Source organism: Alligator mississippiensis, chromosome 4 (assembly GCF_030867095.1).
Source record: "Alligator mississippiensis isolate rAllMis1 chromosome 4, rAllMis1, whole genome shotgun sequence".
Taxonomy (NCBI): Eukaryota; Metazoa; Chordata; order Crocodylia; family Alligatoridae; genus Alligator; species Alligator mississippiensis.
Window position 1 is genome coordinate 163,992,515 of NC_081827.1, and position 19,668 is coordinate 164,012,182.

A 19,668-nucleotide genomic window follows, 5' to 3' on the forward strand; every position below is an offset into this window, starting at 1 on the left:
ATTTACCAAAGTAAATGATACCACTGCAATAAAGAATAATAAAATTGAATCTGGCATTGTGTATTATGTGAATCTGACCACACACACTTGCATTTGTGAGAGAGGCAGAGTCATCTAAATATAAAATTAATGCACTAGACCAGGGGTTCTCAATCCCCGGACCGCAGCCAGATGCCGGGCCACAGAAGGTCAGCTGCCGGTCCGCAGCACAGTAGCTGCCAGACTGGAAGTGACCACGGACTGACAAACCGCAACCCCCCAGAGCTGGGCGGAGAGGTTGCGGCTCCTTCCACAGGCCCCACAGCAGCACAGGGTTTGGCCCACCCCCCACCCGGGGGTGGGGGTATCATTACCTGTTTTCCAGCCCGAAATTCTGGCCACAGTTGGCTCTGACTGCTGGGCTGTGGTTTGCCGGGCCGCGGTCACTTCCAGGAAGCAGTTTGCCAGCCCACAGGATAAAAACTTTGGGAACCCCTGCACTAGACTATAAATACTCTAGAATAGTTTCCTATAGATGTTTCCACAAATACTGTATTATGACCCAAATTTCCTATGGATCTCCTACATAGCATGCCAAGGGTGTACACTGCCTGGTATAGTACCTTTGGTAAATTTTCAGGTATACCCATGGGCCATGACCAGGAGGGGGACCCTCTGGACTATACATTGTACAAATAAAAAAGACTGTCTCTTTTACATAAAGCTTGCAATATATAGAAGACAAGAGACAGAATTAGACATACAACAAATAAATAATGATCAGAAATCCAGCCTAAAACATACAGCTGTAAAAGTTCTTAGGTACCCATCCACTTATAGGAAGAATTTACACAGAAACATAGCAATTGATTTATCAAATTAGACCAATGGCCTAATAACTTGTTTCTGATATTAGTTTGTATAACATCCACCACAGAAAGGGGTTTAGGAATACTTTTTATAGACAGGGTTTGTCATTATCCATGAGGGAAAGAATTACTGGACATCTTGATTTATACCCTGAAACATCATCTCTCTGATATTTTTTATTCTACCTCTTGGAAGTGTGGTTTTTCTCACTATGTGTATAAATTCTGTGCCTTCTACTGCTAAATAATTAGCTAAGCTTGCAATAAATTGTATGCTATAGATAAATAGGGGAAAATTATCGTCTTGAACTGAAAAATTAAAACAGTCATTCTTCCTGGTGTATGCTATTTTGACTATATCAGGGCTGGATTTCACAGCCAATGAAATTAATTTAAGTCATTGACTTTAATGAAAGTAAACTTATGTCCCAAATTATTTTTTGAGTTATAAAGTCATTTCACCCAGACAGATCTTCAACATATCCCACAACTTACCTCTGGTCTCAGTTTCTCTAAAAAATACACAACTCCTGTTTGATGTTTTAAACAACCGGTATACAATCAAATAGAGTGCTTAATTAGTACAAAAAATGAATAATAACAAAGTCTTCAGTATAAACAGGTAGGTTAAAAGTTGCTTTATTTAGTTTATGGAATTCTGCTTTTATAGTGCTATAACCCCTTTTGCAACTGTCCTCATTAATTAATGTGAGATATCTTTGATTTGCCTTATTCTCAAACTGAGAAACATATATTCTAATTTAAACTACATTTCTTGAATTAACAGTAAAAAAATATAACTAGAACTTCTTAAAAACATTCTCCACAAATCTACTCTTTTAATACTTGAGGTTTTCATCTGCTGTCAACCTTCTAGTAGAAGTTTCACTAAACACTGTGAGAATTATGTATGCAAAGGGGAAAAAGTTCATTAAGAGACTACCTTGTGGGTCAGTCACTTTAAAAACAATCTAAAAAAATACTAGGAGGACTTAGGGAAATGATATTGTAATAAAAATCCTTTCATTTCCATTTTGCTGATTAAAATCTACAGCAGAGTTGTAGTTACTGCCATCTAATAGCTGCAGTTGTCTTACGTGTATATCGGTTTGATTGTCTCAGTCTGTTTCCCAATGCACAACTGTACCCATCACAAAACCTCAGATGATTGTCACTAACTGGAAGTACAGTTGCCTGTATCAAAAGCTGGGCCAAGGATTTTGGACCAGGTACTTTATGGCGTTTACTTACATTGAGTACTAGCATACTTCCATTAAAACCAGTGGGGCAGCTTGTGTAATAAAGTGTTACCAAACCTGGCTATGAGTGACAGAATCTCACCCAAATAGTCTTTCATGCAAAAGCATATTCCTTCTGGTAGGATGCAGGCATTTTTGAAGGGAAAGCATGAAGGAACTTCTATTGACACTGGTTGTGTTTTCCTCAAAGCTATGGTAAAGAGGAGACCTTCAATCTAACAATCCATTTTTCTTCTGAAGCCTAAATTAATCACTATAACAAAATAAATAGAATAAAACATAAAGAAAACAAGAAAACATTTCTCTGACTGAAGCATATACAATAGACTTGACTTGTCAGCATGAAAAGTAAAACACAACCAGATCCACCACAATCCTATATTAATTAAATATTTGGGTTAGATTTTTTCCTGTCCTTTTAACTGTTTATGCAATAACACAATGCTACCTTTTCTTGGCAAAACTAAAATAAATACAGTACAGGAAAAAAGAAAACTTTCCAATTGTAATCGATATCATATGATACAGTTCCTCTCAAGATGACTTCAAAGTATCCAGGTGATGCCACACTGAACAATTTGTAGAATTATGTGGGAAAAACAAATATATTTTGAGTCTATCTGACAGATACTGTCTCTCTAGTCAGCACAACAAAGGTAGATCATGAATTTCTGAAACTTCCTCTTGTCTTACTCCTCCCGGCTTAGTTGTCATTTAAGATGACTGGACAAAAACCAGAGTGTTCGCTATTACTAAAATTTAAAAATGTAAAGGGCTATCTATCCCAGCTGGTAGAATTCCTGCCAAATTCCAAGTACTGTCTCTATAAACCACTCATGTATTAGCTTAGTGCTTTTGCATTTCTTAAAATTGAACATTTTTCTCCACCATATTATTCTTCTACATAATTTGGAAATTTGAGACTCTTGAAAATTTCAGTGGAGTCCAGTGTAACAGTTCTTTAGCTCCCAAAGAGCAGGGGCAGATCCAGGGGGTACAGTGGTACAGTTGCACCCTACTTTGATTCTTGCTGCACCCAAACTTTAAAACCAGCTGCCAAAGAGGGCCAATGGCATTTCTATTCAGGTAGTACTGAAGGAATCAATTGACTTAATGGCTCATTAAAATATACCTGATTCCACATCCTTGCCATCAGACACCTTTTGAGATAAATAGACTGCTCCAACTTTTATCCAAACCTAATTTGCATAAAATGAACTTTTCCACCCAGAATTTATGCCATCTTCCAGTTCTCCTATGCAATATGATGTTTCATTTCTACCTGGAAGAAATTTTACAATCTTTGCAGTCTCCTTTGCCTGAAAAAGAGCACATGAGCCCAAAAGCTTGCAAATAAAGAAAAATGTTTGCAACTATCTAGTTGGTCTAATAAAAGATTCATAGATTGTTAGGGGCTGGAAGGGACCTTGTAGATCATCGGATGCAGTCCCCCTGCACTAGGCAGGAAAAGACAACTGGGGTCAAGTGACCCCAGCAAGGTGACTGTCCAGTCTCCTTTTGAAGATTTCCAGGTAGGTGATTGAACCACCTACGGTGGGAGTTTATTCCATAGCCTGGACACCCTGACTGAAGGAGTTTTTCCTGAAATTGAGCCTGAAGCAGCCTTCCAGGAGTTTGTATCCATTGCTCCTGGTCTTCCCCAGAGGTGCCCTGGTGAACAGCTGTTCACCGAGTTCTTGACGTACTCCCCTGATGTAGTTGTAAGCAGCTACCAGGTCCCCTCTCAGTCTTCTCTTCTGTAGGCTGAAGAGGCCCAAGTCCCTCAGCCTCTCCTCCTATGGCTTGTCTTGCAAGTCCCATATCATACAGGTGGCTCTTCTCTGGCCTTCTCAAGTTTTTCCCACATCCTTGTTGAAATGCAGCACCCAGAACTGTATGCAGTACTCCAGCTGTTGTCTCACTAGTGCCAAGTACAGCGGGAGTATCACTTCCTTAGTTTTGCATGAGATGCAACGGTTAGTGCATGCCAGTGTGTTGTTTGCTCTGCTGGCCACAGCATTGCACTGCTAGCTCATGTTCATGGGATGGTCGATCACTACCCCTAGGTCCCTTTTGGCCGTGGTGCAAGTCAAATTGTCGCCACCAAGCCTGTAGGTATGTTGGGGATTGTTTGCCCCCATATGGAGCACCTTACACTTCTGAGTGTTGAACTTCATCTGGTTCCAGACCGCCCAACTCTCCAGCCTGTCCAGGTCCACCTGTATCTGCAAGCTATCTTCTGGCATCACCACGCTCTCACATAACTTGGTGACATCCACAAACTTGGCCAGTGAGCTTTTCCTCCCCACATCCAAATCATTGATAAAGATGTTGAAAAGCACAGGTCCAAGCACAGACCCCTGAGGGACACCACTGGCCACTTCTTGCCAGAACGACACAGATGCATTCATGAGAACTCTCATGAGATACTGCCTCTACCACAAGAGTTCTAATTGCTTTTGCCTTTAGACCAACATGGCTACAGCTAATATACCTGATTCCTACTAATTTCTCTTTATTCCACAGGTATTAATGACAATCTCTCCCTTTTAGTGGTCTTGATGTTCCACTATTCAAGCTATCTTTTCTCCTGTCATTGTGCTGTCTACTGGCTGTTCCTGGTAAGGTGTGTGTTCTATTTCACAGCTCTGCAGTCTGTTTTCAGTTCTACCTAAAAACCTTAACTCAGGTATTGGTAATATTAGCTCAAGTGTAGAAATGACTGCCAGTGAAGTACTGGAAGCACTAAGATGCCCAAGACTAGATTTTGTTTTACAAATCTGAATAGATATAAATTTAACAATAATGACTACAAGACTAATGAAACAATATCTTTAGACTATTTTTGCCTAGTTTTTTGCATTTGTTTTAAACTTGCTATACAATCTGGCAAATTAGTGCACATTTCAATAGTTATATTTGGTTTTGCTTTGATCTTAAACTGACTAATATAGTGCTAGGCTCCTAGCATATTAAAACTTGTTTATCTTTAACAGGAGAAAAAATAGGTGTGTTTTATGTGATGATCAGAGGAGGTCCTGGGGGAGGGCTGGGGGGCTACAGCCACCACAAAGTTCACCTTAGCCCCCGCAGTGCAGCCCCTCTCCCCCCCCCCCGTGCTGCTGCAACCTGTCTCACACAGCTGAGCCCACCCTGCTCCTGCCTGGAGCACAGCCCCCAAGATTGTCTGTCTAGCCCATCTCAGCCCCTACACCAGGAAGAGGCTGGTGCTGCCCCTGGTGATGATGTACATCACCATCTACACCTTCCTTTTCAAAATCCTAGACCGCCACCCCCCCTTGTGAAAGGGCATTCAATGCACTTGTGGAATCAGAAAAAATATATGCCTTAAACTTTGATTATTTTAGTTATAAGATGACATAACCGCTTTGTGTAGAATTGCTGGCTCTGTACAGTAGAACAGATAAGGTCAAGTGTTTGTTCTTTGTAACTCTTCTGCAACTGCTTTGCTCACCGCGGCCTTGAAGGTAGAAAAAAAGTATGTACAAAGTAGATTTCCAGGTGCAAGAAGGAGGTTTGTGAACTAACCTCGCCTCCCCCATAAGTTCCCATCCTGATTACAGCAAAGAAATAATGAAGTAATATTATAGCCGCTTTTCATGCTAATTTCACTATATGATCACGTGAGTTGTAAGCGACTGTTAAAAAGTATATAAGCCTTCTGATTTTGCTCTTGGGGGGGGACCCCTTCCAAGTGCTTGGGAAATCCATGTCACTTTGGAACTCCCCCCTACAGCTGTAGTTTCTTTTGAATAAAAGCTTCTGCTGACCTGACCCAAAAGTACTCTGTGTGTGTTTCCACGACAATTCCTGGTGCCGTGACTCGGATCCAGAACACAGGCTGAGGAAGGAGGACTGCAGGCTGCCCCCCCCCCGAACCCTGAGGTGCCAAACTTGAGAGGTAAGAGACCTAATTCAAAATCTCTATTGGGGTTTCGGAGGAGGACTGCCTGTAGGCTCCCAACTTGGCCGTGGTAACTGGATCTGAACCTTGTTAAAACAGGTCAGTCTGAACCTTACTGCCGGCTAAAATTTTCTGTCTGGTAAAGGATCCCATTTTGTGTCTGGTAACGTACGTTTTAGGGAGAAACTGTTTGAGGCACCTTCATCCAACAGCACATTGGGCTTGTAGTTAATTAACTAAGGCGGTGTGGGGTAGGAGGTCTGGCTGACTGAATAAATGTGCATGTGTGTGTATTTAGAAATATGAGCCACTGACCAGGACTGAGACTACGGTTGGGCTCAGCCGCCCCAATTCTGCCTGACAGGGCAGTTTTGAAAGCAAGGGGGCCCAACTGGAACCTCATGACCCAGTGGACAGGGCGTCTGAGTGATTTTGTCTTTTCCAAACCCCTTGTCCCAGTAGCTTCTGCCGAAAGCAGGAGTGAAAGGATCCCTCTAGTGTTTCCCTCCCCATTTCCATTTTATGAGCCGGTGTCGGGTCAGAAGCCTTTTGTCTGGGCAGTGAAAAACTGCGGGGCAAGGCACTGAGCGGCCCGGACATCCTAAATAAGCCTCTCCTACGTCTCCCTGTGTGACTGAAAATGGGAACAAGTCAGTCTAAACAAGTTCCTGTCCCCCCTAAGGGGACTCTGGCGTACTTTATGTACACACACTATTCTCCCGAGACTTGCAAGTACCTGGATAAGTGGAACTGGTATACTAGGGATGATCCTGTGAAACATTTTCCACAGGAAGGAACATTTGATCAGGATAAAATAGTGCACTTGAGAGGGGTGTTAGAGTCCTGTGGATCCAAAACACCACAAAACCAGTGGGACGCGTTCTTTTATTGGTATGATGAAATGTCCAAAAGGCGGACAAAATCTCAAACTAGGAGCCTAAAAGACTCTCAAAAAAAATTAAAACAGCAGTTAAAAGCTGTTTGGGAGAAATTGGCTGCTCCCCCAAATTACACGCTGGCCACCGCTCCGATGTATCCAGCATTGCCCGGGGCGCCCCCACCACCGGAGCCAGCAGAGGATATCCTTGACCTTTGTTCGAACCCTGCTCTCCTGGGACTCCCACATCAGCAACAACCGGTTCAACATCAGGCTGCAGCCCAGGCTAGTGACCCATTAGCTGAAGCTCCTTCAGTAAATCCATCCACGGAGCTTAATAGTCCGGACTCATCCACCATATCTGCCACTCAATCATCACCAGTGTGGCAATTTACACCTGGGTCACAACCCACCACAGGTGTATTTAGAAGAATGGGAATAGGCATGGAAAGATCTCCCATCAATCTGAGATCCCGAACTGCACAAGTTTACCCCCTAAGACAAATGCCAGGCATTGGCACCAATGGACAAAATATAGTAACTGTGCATGCACCCTGGACTCCAGGTGATCTCTACAATTTAACTCAAAAGTTCCCAAAAATCAGGGAAGACCCAGAAAAATTTCAGGAAGAATTGCAGACTGTTATAAATTGTTATAATCCAACATGGGCTGACATTAATCAGCTCATGCGATCCATTTTGCCCAAAGAAACTATGCTACGTCTGTACGCTGCCTGTACTTGGCCAGATCAAAACCCAGGGATTGGCCAAGACTTTATTGACAAGAGAAATGCTTTGGTTCAGGCAGTTCTCACAATTTGCCCAAAAAAGGCAGACTGGACCAAAATAAATACCTGTAAACAAAACAAAAATGAACACCCCAGTGACTATTTAGAACGCCTCAAACAGGCATTTGAACGATACTCAGGAATGGGTAACCCAGTCGGAAATGCTAAACAAGCAATAGTGGCAGCATTCGTCCAGGGACTTTACCCTAAAATTGCTGAGAAAATTCAAACAGTAATTATTGGCTGGGAAACTAAAGATTTGACCGAAGTCCTTGCTGCGGCTAACCATTTTCATAACAAATTGGAACGGTCTAAAGACAGTGCCGAGTTTAAGTTAATGGCCTTACAGATTTCTCAGTTGCAGGGTCCAGGTAAAGGAAGGGGACGAGGACGGGGAAGGGAAGGCCCGGGTAGATTCAGGGGAAGAGATAGATCCTTGAGCCCACAAAACCCAGGCTATGGGAACCAATGTCATTATTGCAAGCAAGAAGGACATTGGAAATCAGAATGCCCCAACCGCCCCGGCCAAGGACCCAGACCCCAGCCCCCACCTCCACTTCCTGTCAATTTTCCCAGTGTTGAATAGGACAGCCTGAGGGACAGTGACATCATTGCTCCTTTGCTTGCTACTGACCAATCTGGTCCGTTTGTTGAATGCCTTATTTCTGGTAAACCTGTCTCCTGTCTTGTCGACACCGGAGCGTCCCGCTCCACACTAAAGGCTGCTGAGTTTCCTTTTCTACCTTATTCTCCTGAAACTGTAAATGCTGTCGGTATAGGCGGACAACCTATCCCACATCCCGTCTCTGAACCTGTCTCCATCTCTATTGGCCCTTTGTCTGAAAATCGTGCCTTTCTTCTTAGCCCCTGTGCACCTGTCAACCTTCTTGGTAAGGATTTGCTGTGTAAACTGGGATGCGTGATTTATTGTAGCCCAGATGGTGTTTACCTTGAGGTACCGGAACAGAGGAAAACCGAGCTTGTGGCTTTGCTAACCCAGGAGTACTCTGATCCTGACACTTCCTACTTGCAAGAGGAACTGTTGGCACGAGTACCTCCACAGCTGTGGTCCACCCATGCGAATGAAGTGGGGCACATGCTGAGTGCTGAACCAGTGCGTATCATCCTGAACCCTGCCAAGCCACTTCCTCGTGTCCCACAGTACCCCATCTCAAAGGAAGCTGAGGAAGGGATCAAGCCTGTCGTTTCCTCACTCCTTGAGCAAGAGATTATTGTCCCAATACGCTCCCCTTGCAACACACCTATCCTACCTGTCAAAAAAACCTGGTAAAGATACGTATCGCTTTGTACAAGATCTTCGAGCTGTAAATGCCGCTGTTTTACCCGCTTTCCCCGTGGTCCCTAACCCTGCCACTATTCTTTCCTGTATCCCTTCAGATGCTACATATTTCACAGTAGTGGATCTTTGTTCTGCTTTTTTCTCTATCCCCGTTCATAAGGATAGCCAGTATCTGTTTGCATTTACTTATCAGGGATTTCAATATACCTGGACAAGACTCCCTCAGGGATATACAGAGTCCCCAACCCTGTTTTCCCAGATCCTAAAAAAAGATTTGGATCCTATCATGTTCAAAGGGGGGTCCACCCTTGTTCAGTACGTTGATGATCTATTGTTAGCCTCACCCACTTTGGAGGCCTGTAAGCAAGATACTTTGACACTCCTCACAGCTTTAGCTCAGAAAGGCCACAAGGCCTCAAAATCTAAATTGCAGCTCTGCAAGTCTAAGGTACATTATTTAGGGCATGATATCTCAGCAGGAGAACGACACCTTTCCCCTAGTAGAGTTGAAGCTATCCTCAACATTCCCAAACCTATGACTAGAAAACAGATGAGGGGATTCTTAGGTGCAACGGGTTATTGTAGACAGTGGATCCTGGGTTATGCTGCTTTTGCAAAACCCTTGCAAGCATTCACTCATGATACCACCCCAGAACCCCTCCCTTGGACTCCTGAAGCTGAACAAGCATTTGTGGCCCTTAAGCAAGCCCTCACTCTTGCTCCTGCTCTTGGACTTCCTAATTATAAGAAATCCTTTACCTTGTTTTGTCATGAACGGGAAGGAATCGCTTTAGGAGTACTCACTCAGATGCATGGTGAAAAGCATCGCCCAATTGCATATTACAGCTCTGCCCTTGATCCCGTAGCTGCAGGACTTCCTCCTTGCCTCCGTTCAGTTGCAGCTGCTGCCTTGTTGGTTGAAAAGGCAGATTCTCTAGTTTTGGGACACTCTTTAACCGTTGCAGTTCCACATGCTGTGATGGCCCTTCTGCTCAAGGGCAAAACTCAGCACATTTCCAATTCCCGTCTTACTAAATATGAGAAACTTCTACTGTCAGCTGCAAATGTAACCTTAAATCGCTGTTCAATTCTGAATCCTGCGTCACTTCTGCCTATTGCCTCTGATGGTGAGCCTCATGATTGCCTGTCTATCACAACTCAGTTGTTAACCCCTCAAACTGACCTCAAGGACATTCCTATCCCGAACTCTGACCTTGTTTTGTTTGTTGATGGTTCCTGTCTTAAAAATGATGCAGGCAAATTAGTTGCGGGATATGCAGTATGCACTCAGTATGCTGTTTTGGAAGCCTATTCTTTATCCCAAGCTCGTTCTGCTCAAGTTGCTAAACTCATTGCTTTAACACATGCTTGCATTCTTGCAAAAAATCAAACCACAACCATTTATACTGACTCTAAGTATGCTTTTGGTGTTGTTCATGATTTTGGACAAATCTGGAAACAAAGAGGGTTCCTCACTTCATCAGGGACCCAAATCAGTCATGGTTGTTATATAAAAGCGCTCTTAGAAGCTGTTCAATTGCCTCTTGCTGTTGCTATTGTTAAATGTAAAGCTCATGAGAAACCCTTTGATGATGTCACACGAGGAAATGATCTGGCAGACCGTTCTGCCAGAAATGCGGCCCTTTCTGGCCCACAGGCTCCTAACTCTGTTTTTGTTTGTTTTTCAGCAGACCAGTCTCCTTTGGCTAGCCCTTCAAGTCTGGCCCTTCTTCAAAATCAGGCCCCAAAAAAGGAAATAAATGACTGGCTGCGTGCAGGATGTTCACTGCACCCCGACTCTCTCTGGTGCTCCCCGGACGGCCGCTTGGTGGCGCCTAGAGAGCTTTTGCCACATCTTGCTCGTTTAACCCACTCTGTGGCCCATACGAGCAAAGGAGGAATGATTGCTACAGTACAAAGAAATTGGTTTGCCCCAAATTTTCCTTCCATGGCACAACAGTACTGTAGCTCCTGTCCCATCTGCTTAGCTCACAACATTGGGCAACGGGTAAAAACGACACCCGCAGCCCATCCCCCTCCATGGGGACCATTTATAAATCTGCAAATTGATTTTGTGCAGCTACCTAAGTGCTGTTCTTATGAGTACATTCTTGTTATTATTGATGTGTTCTCTGGATGGGTGGAAGCCTACCCATGCGTACATGCTGATTCCATCACTGTAGCAAAAAAATTGTTCAAAGAATTCATCCCTAGATTTGGATTGCCCCTCACAATAGATAGTGACCGCGGCACCCATTTCACAGGACAGATAGTAAAAAACATCTGCCAAGCACTCAACATACAGCAACACCTACACTGTAGTTATCATCCACAATCAAGTGGTGCTGTAGAACGTAAAAACTCTGATTTAAAAACGCGCATTTCGAAGATTTGTGCTGAAACAGGCCTCAAATGGCCTGATGCACTGCCCATTGCTCTTATGCACATTAGAAACACTGTTAACAGAAAACATGGCCTAACCCCTTATAAAATACTCATGGCACGACCCATGAGGATGCCAGCTACACCACCTGTTGCCCCTCACCAAACAGACCTACAATTAACTGATGAAACTGTACTAAATTATTGCAAGGCATTAATGAAGTATGCCAGGTCTGTTCATTCACAGGTCCAAAAAGCCTTACCTCAACCACCGGATGTTCCCTGTCACAACCTCGAACCAGGGGATTGGATCTACGTAAAGGTCTATCAACGGAAAAACGCACTTCAACCCAAATGGAAAGGACCTTTCCAGGTACTTCTGACCACTAATTCTGCTGTTCGTTGCCAAGGTCACCAAACGTGAACTCACGCCTCGCACTGCAAGAAGGTATCACCTCCATTGGACCCCGAAGCAGCTGTATTCCAACCAAGGTTGGGATCTTTCCCTGAGGCCAAGGACAAAGACCCTCAGGACCTCACTCAGGCAAGTGAGGAGCATCAGGGTGCAAGTGCTAGTAACCTCTCCCCTGCACCCAACACCTCAGCCCAGCCGGATTCATCAGTTGAAGAACAAAGATATCATCTTCGGCCTCAAAGAAAGTGAATGCTCCCATTCGGAAGATCACCACCTCGATCAAGACCAAGAGCCGACATTATCAGTCCTTTAGGTAACTTGAGCCCAGAGGACGAAGAAAGACTTTGGCTGCCATCCTGGGTTTGGCTGGTAGTGTTCTTTTTCTTACTGGTGCTGGTTATGTTTGTTGTTAAGATTCTTTGTCCCTCCTGTATCTAAAAATGGCACTGATATCCTTATATATCACACTTGGGTGTCTCAGTATCACCCAAGGGGGGGTGGGAGAAAAATTTGTATTTGCAGATCTCCCGTACGGTGGCTCAAGCTGGAAATAAAAGTGAATGCTGGATATGCTCTCACAGCCCAGCACACCTACACCAAGAAATCCCAGTGATCGGAGTACCAATATCCCTCCAGCAATGGGGAACAATAAACGGCGGCTTCGTTAGACTCTACTCGTTAGCTGCCCATCGGTCCGCTCCTAAAGAATGGAGGGCCGCCCCTGCTAACTGGATAATCTCCCCAAGAGTAGAGGCGCCTTTCTGTTACAGATCCAACAACACCGGAGCTTATAATAAAGCCACACCTGTAGGACACTACCCTCATTGCCTAACTACTCTAGATTATAGCCCTAGTAGCACCAGTGGAATCCTGTTGGATAACATACCCTCTCTCAATTGTACAGGATTCATGGTCTACAACTTTTCTAAGGAACCTCATGTTGCTCTCATTGCAAACAGATCGGAATTTTACATTGACTCCAATTTTACTTCTTATAATATATCTCGGTCCAGCAGGATAGCAGCTGAACGTGGTCCGTCCTATACGATGCATATCAATCGAAAGTGCCGGATATGGCACAACAACTGTCGAGATTTGAATACCCTTTCTGCCCCAGGCCTTTACTGGCTCTGCGGAAACAGGGCTCATAAAATCTTGCCCTGGAATTGGGTGGGGGCATGCACTCTTGGACGTGTTATCCCTGGTTTCGAAATGCATAGTGCAATATATCTGGAACAAATAAAAAATTTCAACCATCACATGAAAAGGGCGGTTAACCCCTTAGCTACCAGAAACACAGGGTTCCATCGATTTGTGAGAACCTTCATACCGTGGCTTGAAGTAAGAGAATTGGAACTAGCCATAATTAACATTTCAGCCACAATGGAAGCTATGGGAAATGCCACTGCGGATGCAATTCAGGCTCTGCAAAAAGAGATCTCCCAGATCTCACAAGTAACTATACAACACCGCATAGCCCTAGATTACCTATTGGTATCCCAGGGAGGAGTATGTGCCTTAGTAAACTCCACCTGTTGTGTCTATGTCAATCAGGACATGCGAATCGAAACTGACATTCACAAAATCCGAAATCAGTTAAGGGTCTTACATCAAGTGGCCTCAGAAAATACTGACTGGAGTCTAGAAGAAATGTGGTCTTGGCTAACCTCCTGGCTCCCAGATTTCGGGGCCCTTGGCAAGAAAATCCTGTATGGAATATTGTTTGTCTTGATAGTTCTGATAATGTTCTATGTCTTAGTGCAACTGATCCTCTGCTGCGTGAAAGCCAGCAGGAGAAGCTTTAGCAAGGCAAGAAAACCCACAGCAGAGTCTAGAATAATGGTGTTACAAAAGTGTGAGCAGATTAAAAGAAAACGTGAAAGGCTGCATGATGAAATAGAGGGGCTCATGAGAATGAAAATTTAAGGCTAAAGTGAGACTAAATAGTCTCAAAGGGGGGGGCTGTGGAATCAGAAAAAATATATGCCTTAAACTTTGATTATTTTAGTTATAAGATGACATAACCGCTTTGTGTAGAATTGCTGGCTCTGTACAGTAGAACATATAAGGGCAAGTGTTTGTTCTTTGTAACTCTTCTGCAACTGCTTCGCTCACCGCGGCCTTGAAGGTAGAAAAAAAGTATGTACAAAGTAGATTTCCAGGTGCAAGAAGGAGGTTTGTGAACTAACCTCGCCTCCCCCATAAGTTCCCATCCTGATTACAGCAAAGAAATAATGAAGTAATATTATAGCCGCTTTTCATGCTAATTTCACTATATGATCACGTGAGTTGTAAGCGACTGTTAAAAAGTATATAAGCCTCCTGATTTTGCTCTTGGGGGGGGACCCCTTCCAAGTGCTTGGGAAATCCATGTCACTTTGGAACTCCCCCCTACAGCTGTAGTTTCTTTTGAATAAAAGCTTCTGCTGACCTGACCCAAAAGTACTCTGTGTGTGTTTCCACGACACACTTCAAAAAGAAGACCAGATTATTTTTCCTTTTCTAGGACTGGGACTAAGTAAATTAAAATGCAAGTCAAACCACGTGTTCAAATTCAGACAAAACTTTCATTGAAGTCAATGGGGATTTTGGCAGAATAAGGACTGCAGATCTGGGCCCAAAATGTTTAATCCAAACTATATTATACTTCTACTAAAATCAAAGTGTTTCAGTATAAATAGTCAGAACAGAAACACTTTTATTTTACACTTCCAAATGGCCAGATAATAGCCATTTTTTGGCACTTAAGGATAGTTAGCAACCTATTCCATGTTCAGTGTGGATACACAAGGGTCTACATAACCACTGAGCTTGTACAGTAAACTATGCTCTAGTTGGGCAGTTGGCAGCTCCATATGCATATACCCAGGCAAGTAAAACTGCTGAAATTATAAGCAGGCTAAAACCCATGGCTAACGTACATTAGACACTAGGTTGCATTCTCCAATGTGTTAGGCCAGTGGTCTAGTGATTAGAGCACTTGCCCAGGAAAAGAGAGACATTCAAGTGCTAGTCTCCCCTCTCTCCCCACTTCCCCCCTGCAAAAAAAAGTGCTTGAGCTTACTGTTTTGCTGATTACCCAATACAGTGCTTTAACCATCAGGCCATAGGTTAAGCATTATACACCTGTCCTGTCCCATCCCCCAACACCCCCTGCCCTCTGGATCTAGGTCTTTTAGCAGACGAGGGAAGAAGTTACCAGTAAGTGAACCAAAAGGAAGCAAACAAGCTGGAGTGTGTCTCAAAAAAATATTTCCTACATTAGATGGCCAGGCCCCGGGCTCTAAACCAGGCCTGCGTCTTGAGTGGAGCAGATACTTCCCTGCTGCTCTCTGTGTTTTATCCAATGTACATTAAGTACAGTGGCTCAGCTACCAGAGGAGGGAAGAAAAGAGATTAGACAATACCTAAACAATAGCCTGGTGGTTGGAGCCCCATCTAGGAAAGAAAAAGGAAGAAGATAAACACACATCTCAAAGGAACAGCTGTTAAAATGTATGAGAGTGCACAGAATTATTTGGTTGGACAGTAAAGATCAGCTTCCTTAATATTTTATAACTGTACATGAATTATAGCATGCACTACAAAATTGAGATTAAAAGTCTTCGGGGACTAATTGACTATAACCACGCCTACTCGAAAGATTATGTTAAAAAATAATCTAAAATCTTTTCAGAAATTAAAAAAGTTAAGATGGCACAGATGCATTACGCTGAATCCAATACCTTGCAAGTGGATTATGTGAACTGGTTCAAACCGGTTTGAACTGGCTCTGAGCAGTTCAAACCAGTTTGAACAAGCTCCAACCAGTACGAACTGGTTTGAACCAACTCAACCCGGTTCCAACTGGTAGGAATTGGTTCCAACCAGTTCCAACAGGTTCCGACCAGCTTGAAGTGGTTCCGACCGGGTTCAAACTGTTCTGACTGCTAAGAACCAGTTCCGACCAGTCTGAACCGGTTCCAATTGGTTTGATCCAGTTCTAACTAGTTTGAACCGGTTCCGATTGGTTTGAACCGGTGCCGACCGCTTTGATCCAGTGCTGACCGTTTTGAACCGGATCTGACCGCTTTGAACTGGTTTGAAATGGTTCTGTCCGGTTCCCAGCAGTTTGAACCAGTTCCCACTGATTTGAACCAGTTCCAACTGCTTTGAACCGTTTTGAAGCAGTTCCGACTGGTTCTGACCAGTTGGAACCGATTCCGACCTGTTCTGAATCGGTGTTTGGAACTGGTTCACTGGTTGGGACCGATCGGGGTCAGTTCATACCAGGCGGAGCCGATTCAAACTGGTCAGAACCAATCCAAACCGGACTGGTTTGAACCAGCTCCGACCTGTTTGAACCAGTTCCGACTGGTCCTTTTTGGTTGGAACCAGTGTTTTTTGGTCTTTACTGGTCTGAACCGGTTCAACCAAGTCAGATCTGGTCGGAACCAGTTCAGTTCAGTAGGAACCAGGAAGAAATAGTGTGTGTGTGGGAGGAGGAGGCTGAGTGGAGCCGGGCCGGGTCAAGCCCCGCCCAGGCCCCTGCTTGGCCCAGCCCCCCAGGGAGAGAGAGAGGTGGGGGGGTACTCACTAGTCCCCCTCCAGTAGGGCAGGGTCCCCCAATCCCGGGCAGGGCCCCCTTTTGCCCAAGAGCAGCTTCCCCGACGGCAGGCCCACTGTGCATGCGCGCAGTTTAAAAGGGCCCGCCAACAGGGAAAAAGCCCCAGTTAGACGCGGGAGCGGCGAGAGACACGCGGGTGAAAGCCTGCTGTACCCCCGCTCCCCCGAAGCCCCCCAGAGACCCTTCAGCAGCCGCGGAGCCCCCCGCTGACCCCCAGCACAGCCGGAGGTAAGCAGGGCCCGTGGAGAGAGGGGGCTAACCCCTTAGTGTGTGTGTGGGAGGAGGCGGCTGAGTGGAGCCAGGCCGGGTCAAGCCCCGCCCAGGCCCTTACTTCACCCAGCCCCTCAGGGAGCCACGCAACCAGAGCTGCACAAACAGGCGCGCTTCTCTGCCGGCACGTGAGTTAGCGCGGAGTTTGCATGGGAGGGCACACGGGAGGGCCCAGGACCCTGCCAGCGCACCCCCCAGGGTAGACAGTCCCAGCCGTAGCCAGCCTCCAGAGGCATGACACGGATGGGCACACGCCGCACCCCGAGGGTCCCCTCGGGCTCTGCGGCCCCCCCTCTGGCACCTCAGAGACTGCCACCCAGATGGAGCCCCTGGTTCCGGGCTCCATGCAGACGGAGCCCCTGGCTCTTGGCTGCGGGAGCTGCCTGTCCCCTTTTCAGGCTCTGGGGCCTGGGAGCATGGTGACTTCCCCTTGTGGGGTCTGCTCCCTTTTGGGGTCTCTGGTGCGCCAGCTGGAGGAGCTCCAGGCCACAGTCCAGAGAATGCGTGCCATCAGGGACTGCAAGCAGGAGATAGACTCCTACTGCCAGGCCCTTCTCCCCCAGGAGGCGGAGGGTAGACCACAGTCTCCCTCCATGCCAAAGGAGGACTCCGGGACCTCCCGCTCTGTCCAGCCAGGGGCATGGACCACGGTGGTCAAGGGCCCTAAGGCCCACCGCACCAAGGCCCCTGCCCCACCGGAGCTAAGCAACAGGTATGCACCTCTTGCTGCTCCAGCAGAGCCTGCTGAGTTGCCGGCTCCCTCAGGCAACATGGACCCAACTGCAGCTCCCACCCCTGCTCTCCCCAAGACAAAACGTAGGCTGTTTGTTGTGGGGGACTGAGGGGGCAATCTGCCGCTCCAACCCCTTAGCCCGGGAAGTCTGCTGCTTCCTGGGGGCCCACATCCGGGACATTGCAGAGAGGATCCCAGAGCTCCTCAAACCCACAGACCACTATCCCATGCTCCTAATTCATGTGGGCACCAATGACATGGCTCGGAGCGCTCCCAGCCAGGTCATGAGGCGATACAGGGATTTGGGAGTGGGGCTAAAGGGTCTGGGGGCACAGGTGGTGTTCTCGTCGATCCTCCCAGTCTCAGGCTATGGGCCGAGGGAGAGGAGGATCCACGTGGTCAACCAAAGACTGCGGCGCTGGTGTCGTCGGGAAGGCTTTGGCTTTCATGACCACAGCCCGCTCTTTGGTGAGAGAGGCAGCGAGCTGCTGGGAAGAGATGGCCTCCACCTCTCTCCCCTAGGGAGGAGGCTCTTCTCAGCCAGACTGGCTGACCTGCTCCACTGGGCTTTAAACTAAGCCCGCTGGGGGACGGGGGCACTACTGCCACTGTTGGCCCGCTGAGCAATCCTTACAAAGCCAGCAGGCCAAGGCACTTAAGGGAGCCCACCCCTGCCCCAGCCCTGGCAAAATCTGTGGGCAAGGAAGGAGCCCCCCAGGGGGCACTTGCTTGCCTGTACACAAATCCCAGGAGCTTGGGGAATAAGCAGGAGGAACTCATCCTCCTGCTCAATGCAAATAATTATGATGTCATAGGGATAACGGAGACCTGGTGGGACTCCACCCATGACTGGACCACGGGTATAGATGGCTATACCCTGTACAGGAGGGATCGTGTAGAGAAAAGGGGCAGGGGTGTAGCTCTCTATGTTAAGGAAAGCTACACGTCCCTGCAAGCCGATATTGGTGACCAGGGTGGACGGCTGGAGACCCTCTGAGTTAAAATCCGTGGGGAACACGGCACAGGGGACACAATGGTGGGAGTCTACTACAAACCTCCCACCCAAAGTCCTGAGCTTGACCAGGAGTTTGCCCGGGAACTGGCTGAGGCCACATGCTCCAGGACCATGGTTGTCATGGGTGACTTCAATTACCTGGACATCTCATGGGAGGAACGCTCAGCAAAATCTGAGCGGTCGCAAATCTTCCTCTCAAGCGTGGATGACCTCTACCTGACTCAAGAAGTCTATGGGCCAATGAGAGGCAAAGCGCTGCTCGACCTGGTGCTGGCTACTGGGGATGACCTAGTCGGCAACCTAGTGATCAATGGGAAGCTGGGTGACAGCGACCACGAGCTGATCACCTTCACCATCCGCTGAAAAGCTGGCAAGTCAGTCAGCAACACGGAAGTCCCTGACTTCAGGAAAGCTGACTTTGACAAACTCAGGAGGCTTGTCAGTGAGGCCCTAAGGGACCATGACCACGGAGAGAGGGGAGTTCAAGAAGAGTGGTTGCTCCTCAAGGGAGCGATCCTCAATGCACAAACTAAGTCTATTCCATCTTGGAGGAAAGGCAGCAAAAGGGCACAGCAACCCCCCTGGCTCTCCAGGGACCTAGCAGACCTCCTGAGGCTAAAAAGAAAGGCCTACAAAGGATGGAGGATGGGAGTCACCTCCAAGGAGGATTATTCTGCACTGGTCCGGTCCTGTAGGGAGCATACCAGGAAAGCCAAGGCTGCAACTGAACTCCAACTAGCTTTGAGCATCAAGGACAATAAAAAGTCCTTTTTCAGATATGTGGGGAGCTGGAGGAAAAGCAGGGGCAACACTGGACCCCTGCTGAACCAGATGGGGCAACTGACAACTGACGCCCAGGAAAAAGCCAACCTACTAAATAGGTACTTTGCGTCGGTCTTTCATCAGTCCCATGGGACGCCCATGCCCGCTACGGGACAGGGAAGTCAGGGTGAGGGTGATCCCCTGCCCTCCATTGATGCTGACTTTGTGAAGGAACATCTTGAGAAGCTGGATACCTTCAAGTCAGCCGGCCCTGACAATCTTCACCCCAGGGTACTCAAGGAGCTGGCGAGCATCATAGCCCAGCCTCTAGCGCAGATCTTTGAAAACTCTTGGTGCTCTGGTGTAGTGCCCGAAGACTGGAAGAAGGCCAACGTGGTGCCTATCTTCAAGAAAGGAAGGAAAGTGGATCTGGCTAACTATAGGCCCATTAGCCTGACTTCTATCCTGGGGAAGATCTTAGAAGAGTT

At 46.6% G+C, this 19,668-nt stretch overlaps 1 protein-coding gene across 1 annotated transcript; it reads left to right on the forward strand.

The window, feature by feature from the left end:
* The first annotated feature begins 11,176 nt into the window (after nt 1-11,176).
* LOC132250333 (endogenous retroviral envelope protein HEMO-like) lies at nt 11,177-14,251 on the forward strand. Its single transcript, XM_059726960.1, has 2 exons — nt 11,177-11,701; nt 11,790-14,251. The coding sequence occupies exon 2, from the start codon at nt 12,704-12,706 to the stop codon at nt 13,718-13,720; it is 1,017 nt and encodes a 338-aa protein (XP_059582943.1). The 5' UTR covers nt 11,177-11,701; nt 11,790-12,703; the 3' UTR covers nt 13,721-14,251.
* The last annotated feature ends 5,417 nt before the right edge of the window (nt 14,252-19,668 follow it).

Excerpts from the sequence above, each read along its gene's own strand:
- LOC132250333 (XM_059726960.1), top strand. The coding sequence starts at position 12,704 with ATGGTCTACAACTTTTCTAAGGAACCTCATGTTGCTCTCATTGCAAAC.